Here is a 6,000-nt window from a genome sequence, read left to right on the forward strand (position 1 = left end):
TCAACTATATTTTAAACTTTAAGAAAACTCATTCGTATCTGATGCGTACGTTTGGGTGACCTGCATAAAACAGTTGCATGAGCTGGTGAAAATCATTAATGGATGCCTATAGTACCTACCCGTTGAAACTTAGACCCCTTCAAGAGTAAACGGCGTTTGTTGGCGCCCGCAAAAATGTATTGCCTTCCTCTGATACAGGAACCGCCTCTAACTACCGATATGATTTTATGCCCTCCTTAAACTTTAAATTTTGAGCTGCACAAGGGCAGCCTAAGCCCTATTCATGCATGCTGCTATACCTCTATGATTCTCGTTTAGAATGGCACACAGAGTTACTATTATATGTGCAGTGTGGTACTAATTCCCATAAAACTGTGTCTCACTGGGCTTACTTTCGCTGGTACCAGCAACAAACCCCGCCCCGACCGGGGCGTTCCAAAGCCCCCCATCTTACTCCAGGGATACACGTTTCGGCAGGCGATTTCTCAGATGTGACCACTGGTGCACCCATTTGAGGTTCAATAACCCACCAGCGCGAACCACATTGGTGGCGATGAGACCGTATTGATCGCAGCTACAGGTTGTAGCTGCATACTGTATAGTTCATTGTAGCCTTTCGACACTGGAAACAATAAACCCCCCTACGATTTTAATTGTAGATCTTACTCTCAAAAGGAAATCCGCCCCAACATTAGTTTTAAACGGTGTTTACGGGGACTGAACTGAGCGTTGGTGGACGCACAACCGCACGTAGTTGAGGGATTGCTAACTCTATACTACCAGTATTTCTATCTTAATCGGTCTTGTCTGGCCATGCTCTATCCTTAGCAGCGGGATGAGCAGGGCCATAAAGAGACGTTGATTTCCTGACTTAGATAGTAGCGTCTTTACTAACACGACCAACAATGGAGGGTCCCAGCAAATTGCCTGAAATGGCAGACGGACATGGAGAGGTACCATCGAGCGCAAGTTCGGCCGAGAATAGCTCGGTGTCTGGCTATGAAGTCTCGCAGCCAGTAAGATGGACATATGACCATAGAGGACCCGGCTGACCAATTACACGCAGAATCACGACACCAAGAGAAATAATCTGGCCGTGGAGCCCTTCCAACCCGTACTTGAGATATTGAAACAGCTTGAAGAAGAAGACACCGAGCTTGCATTTCAGGCTGCACGCCTGGTGGGGTACTATCGGTGTTTGTGGGAGTCTTGCGTTTCCAAACACACAGATGGCAAGCAGCTTGAAGAAGCAAACGAAAAGCTACGGGCCGGAAATATTCAGCTATGCAACGAAGGAAGCCACTTGAAGCTTCGCCAAGATGAGCAGGTAGCTCGCTTGCATTCCATTGAAAATGCATTGGATGAAGTTCGGGGAAACCTTATTGGTGTACTCAAAGTTTGGAACGATCGATCGGCCGCTGACTTGGCCATTTTGCCAGGAGATGCGTTTCCCAGACATTAGTCTTTGCTGTTGAACTTGAACACATCAAAACCGTTTCGGAGCTGTATCACCACAATGTTGCAATTTCGGTGTGCGACGATAGCAAGCCTGTGATAGCCCACCAATGAAGCCCTTGACCCTATGTCCCTAGGATTCGTTGCCTACCACGTGGGTTGAACAAGCCAAATGCTCGCCGACTGGACTTCCAGCACTTCGTACCGCGTAAAATGATATGATCATCCAGACCATGATGATGAGTAGTTGGAGCTGTAAAAGTTAGAAAGGGCAGCAAATAATGATATTTGCCACCGAGAGGGTGAGGATTTACCTCCAGCGATAACAGCCAACAGGAAAGAACAACCCCCAAGACTGCAATTAGAAGAAGAACAGCTGCCACTCCAACTGTGCAATACAAAGCGCAACGCATTTGCACTCGAGTCCTGGTATGGGCCATTGTATACCCATCCAGCCACCACAAGAGAGAACCCAAGCCCAGGTGATCCAAAAAGAGAAGGAAGAGTACGACGACTCGCAGTGGGCGATCAAAATAAGTACCAACTACCGTGGCCGTAATCTTTGTCAAGCACGAGAAAAGCGCAAATAGCGGAAAACAGATCATCAACTGATATGGCGCACTAGGGAGGCTTCGCAGGAAAATGCTTATTCGGAGATACTGATGTTTGGTGGTTAACGTAAAACCGAGAAACAACGTGATGGCACGTACCACGAGTAAAGAGGGAAATAAACTGGTTACCCCCAATATCACTTCTCTCCCTGTCTCACATTTCCTGCTCCAGCTCAGTCCCATGTGCACTCCCAGTAGAACAATCTTCGGCGCAAACACGGCAAGGTCGAGTTTCTGGTGTAATGAGGTTTTCTGAACCGCTCGACGAGACCACACGAGAAGGAAAAAGCTAGCTAGTAGCAACGCCGTGGCCAGCAGTGCATGTAATGTAGTTGGAATCTGCATGACTGTCTTGTGGTTAAGGTGCAAGAACAAAGGGGACTTCAGCTGACTTTATGCCGGATTGCCAGCTACGGTGCTTACTAGATTTGCTCTATGATGTGGGTTCCAACGTCATGAAGCGAGCTATCTTGCGTTACCTAAAGAGAATGGCTTAAGTTCAATAAGTCTGTTATGTGCTCTCTATTCGTCACTAGAAATCCCTAGACGACATTGTCTCTCCCAGGAACCACCGAGTCCCCCGGAGCCTGATACAAGCTCCTAGGAACCGAATGAATGTTCCCAGGAACGCCACGGGTAATTCTGCTAATGGGAAGCGGGCGTATGATCCGACATTGTTCCTACGGTTCTGGACTCTTGACAGAGCACTCCAAATGGGATGGTCGCGAGGTAGAGTGTGCAGTCTCGCAATCGTGCGCTGCGCTCGGTGTCGAAGGCGAAGGTGCGTGGGAAGTATATAGGCTTCAACCTCTAGGGTCGCGGTTGCTACCGTCCTGAACGCCGACAGGATTCTGATCAGCACGGTTCTCTGGACTGTGTTCAAGTGTCGGATGTGAACTTTGTCCCTAAGCGGGTCGTGCCAGACCGTCGATGCGTAGTCAACTATAGGCGCGACACATGCTTGGCAGAGCTGTCGCATCTGCTCTGGGCGCAAGTGTCGTAGTCCACTTAAGGCGATTGTGGTCTTGGTGGCGCGCTTGATAGCCTGCTGGACATGTTCCTTCCAGCGAAGTCCCTGGTCGAACACCACCCCTAGTAATTTGGCTGTAGGCGATGGCTTGACGTCGGTCCCATCGAAGATGATTCGTCCTTCCATATGCTCTCCCCTCTTTCTGGTGAGGTGGATAAGCTCGGTTTTCTCCGCCGCGAAGCAGGATCCAGTTGCCCACTTTTCGATATGAGGGACATCCTCAGACTGTATCTTGGTTAAATTTTCTTGAACCGAGCCCCCCACTCTCCATCGGAAGTAGTCGTCAATGAATGCCGATGCACCTCCCTGGGAGTCGACGGGCTGGTCGACCAGGTCGGCGTTAAAGAATGCAAACAAGATGGGGGAAAGTGGTGATCCTTGAGCTAGCCCAGCATTCAACAGCAGAGCAGTCTCGGTGCGGAAGTCGTCAAACCCAATGCTGGCGTGCCGGTCGCTCATGAAGCTTGCAATCCATTTTCTGGCCACAATCGGGATCCGTCTTGCCTGCAGCGACGCATCCAGGCTTGTCTTATTCACTCCGTTGAAGGCACCTTTGAGGTCGAAGGCGATTAGGGTCACCACCTTGTGCTTGTACCAGGCTTTGTCGATCGCACTGGACAGCGCTAGTAGGGCTTGCTCGGTGGTCCTACCCGGCCGTCCGCCGAACTCGCTGTTTGGTAGCAGGCCGTGTTTCTCCGCCAGATAGGACAACCGTCGGGCCATCACTGCCTCCAGGAGCTTGCCAAGCGTGTTAAGAGGTGAGATTGAGCGGTAGGCACCAGGTTTTGAGTAATCAAGCTTGCCTGGTTTTCGTAGGACGATGATTTTTGCACTCCTCCACTGTCTCGGATGGTGCCCTAGCTCTACACTCGCTGTGAAGATGCTAACAATAAAGGCCTTGAGATGCCCCCAAAGCTTCTTCCAAACCAGCATCGGTAAGGTATCTTCCCCGGGCGCTGTATTCCCTTTGGCTGCTTTCAGTGATCGCTCAATCTTCGATTCTGTGATTGGGTGCCACGGGAGTTCCGTCGCCGGTGTGGTAGGTGGGTTGAACTCGGGTGGACTCATGGCGGGGAAGAACGCATCCAGGAATGTCCTCGCTTTCTCTTCGTTTTGGGTGCACTCCTCCGAGCCCACTCGCAGTGCTAGGACGCAATCCCATGTCTCTCGGGGCTTCATGTACGTCGCAGCCTTCCAGAGCTTCCCTTCATCAGCTTCGTCCAGGAACTGCTTCCAGTGTGAGGACTTGGCTTTTTCGATGGTCCTCGTCCACGCTCGTCGTTTCTGCTCCATAGCTTCGAAGGCAGCTGTGGTGTTAGCATGCTCTCTTCCCAGCTCGGCGCAGTTTGCCTGCCACCTCCTTCGCAGTTGGTTGACTTCGACTTGTTGGGTCTTAAGATCTGGCGTGAACCATCGCTTGGAGTATGGTGTGGGGCGTGTGTCTGGTGTGAACCGGTCGACCGCCTGGGCCGTTGCCGCTGTAAGGTTTTCCACTACCCGGTCGAGTGTTGGCCGGGTCTTGATCTGCTTCCATGGGTTCATCTGTCGGGCTACTTCTTCGCCGATCCTGGTCCAGTCCGCGCGCTCATACGCCTTCCTTGCTTTGGTGTTTGGCCTGCTCCGGGGTTGAAGGTTCCATTCTGAATAGGTGGCACGGTGGTCGGATCCGTAGTTTTCGTGATACAGATGGCATTTGATGAGCAAGTCCAGGTTATCTGTCACCGTCTGGTCAATGGTCGAGTTCTGTCCAGGGTTGTTGAATGCCCAGTAAGTCGCCGTCCCTCGAGGGAGACAACCGTGGAGGTTGTGGGCTTGGAAGAAATCGATCAGGTCGCTGGCGTCTTCAATGAATCTAGGAGCGATATAGTTGTTGCCCCACATTGGATGGTGTCGGTTGAAATCACCGGAAACAATAATACTCGTCGCGCGCTGCTCATTTTGTGTGGCGCTTGTGATAGAGTTTTGTATCGCCCGTGAGGGCTGGTAATGCTGACGAGTCGTTGCCCGTGAAAAGTGGTACTGGAGGTACGTAGACCGAAAATACCAGCGTTTGGGAGTCGGCTGTCCAGATCTTAACGGCCGCGACATCCGGGTTCGCTTCCGGTTCTCGACGGTGGTTCTGGTTGCGAGGTCTTCCGTGAAGCCGTCGGTGCTTTCTTGAGTGTTTGTGGGAGGGCTCTCGGGCCCTCCCGCATGTGGGTCCGCCATCGGCAGGGGGTTAGTTCCCGCTCGGTACACAACGTCGCAGTTTTATATCAAAATAATCTTAATCACAACGTCCTTTTGTTCGCTTTGAATCTTGAATACAGGGCTTCTGCCTCGAAATGGTCCTACTGTACCTTTTCCTACTGTACTCAAAAAGAAAAACCGCAAACTTGAGGTTCTTCTGTCGATTGTAGGCTGGACGTATTCTTCCAACCTCAGGCTGGCCTTTGAGACAGAAGGGGAACGCCAGAAGTTTGCGGACAGTTCCGTGGAGCTGCTGAAGGACTTGGGCTTCGACGGTATTGATGTTGATTTTGAAGTGAGTTTGCTATCTCGTTCACGGTGTTTGATGCTAATGTCAGATAGTATCCTGGAAATAACAACGAAGCGGACCAATTTGTTGATACCCTACGCCGTCTTCGTGAGGTATTTTCATGCTTCTTTTATTGACGGGTCTGCAAAACTAAACATTTTCAGGCCTTGGATTCATACAGTTCCTCTAACGCAGACGGCTATCATTTCTTACTCACCACTTCATCTCCTGCTGGTCAATCATTCGTTCAAACTCCTCAACAAAGCTAACCAAAATTCTAGGTCCTGCCAACTACCTGAAAGAGCATCTTGCCCAGATGGATCAGTATCTGGACTTCTGTGTGGGACTACAAAGCTCTGTCTCAGACCGGCTGCGAGGTCGCAAAT

General features: G+C 50.8%; 2 protein-coding genes across 2 annotated transcripts; one reads left to right on the top strand and one right to left on the bottom strand.

Moving 5' to 3' along the window:
- Nucleotides 1-905: 905 nt before the first annotated feature.
- PGRI_095720 (uncharacterized protein) lies at nucleotides 906-1,462 on the top strand (the record flags this gene model as incomplete). Its single annotated transcript, XM_040797285.1, has 2 exons — nucleotides 906-1,016; nucleotides 1,067-1,462. 2 exons carry the CDS (start codon nucleotides 906-908, stop codon nucleotides 1,460-1,462), a joined length of 507 nt encoding a protein of 168 aa, XP_040651157.1.
- Nucleotides 1,463-2,598: 1,136 nt separating this feature from the next.
- PGRI_095730 (reverse transcriptase) lies at nucleotides 2,599-5,304 on the bottom strand (the record flags this gene model as incomplete). Its single annotated transcript, XM_040797286.1, has 1 exon — nucleotides 2,599-5,304. One exon carries the CDS (start codon nucleotides 5,302-5,304, stop codon nucleotides 2,599-2,601), a length of 2,706 nt encoding a protein of 901 aa, XP_040651158.1.
- Between the last annotated feature and the right edge of the window lie 696 nt (nucleotides 5,305-6,000).

Source organism: Penicillium griseofulvum, assembly GCF_001561935.1.
Source record: "Penicillium griseofulvum strain PG3 chromosome Unknown contig_19, whole genome shotgun sequence".
In the NCBI taxonomy this organism is placed as follows: domain Eukaryota; kingdom Fungi; phylum Ascomycota; class Eurotiomycetes; order Eurotiales; family Aspergillaceae; genus Penicillium; species Penicillium griseofulvum.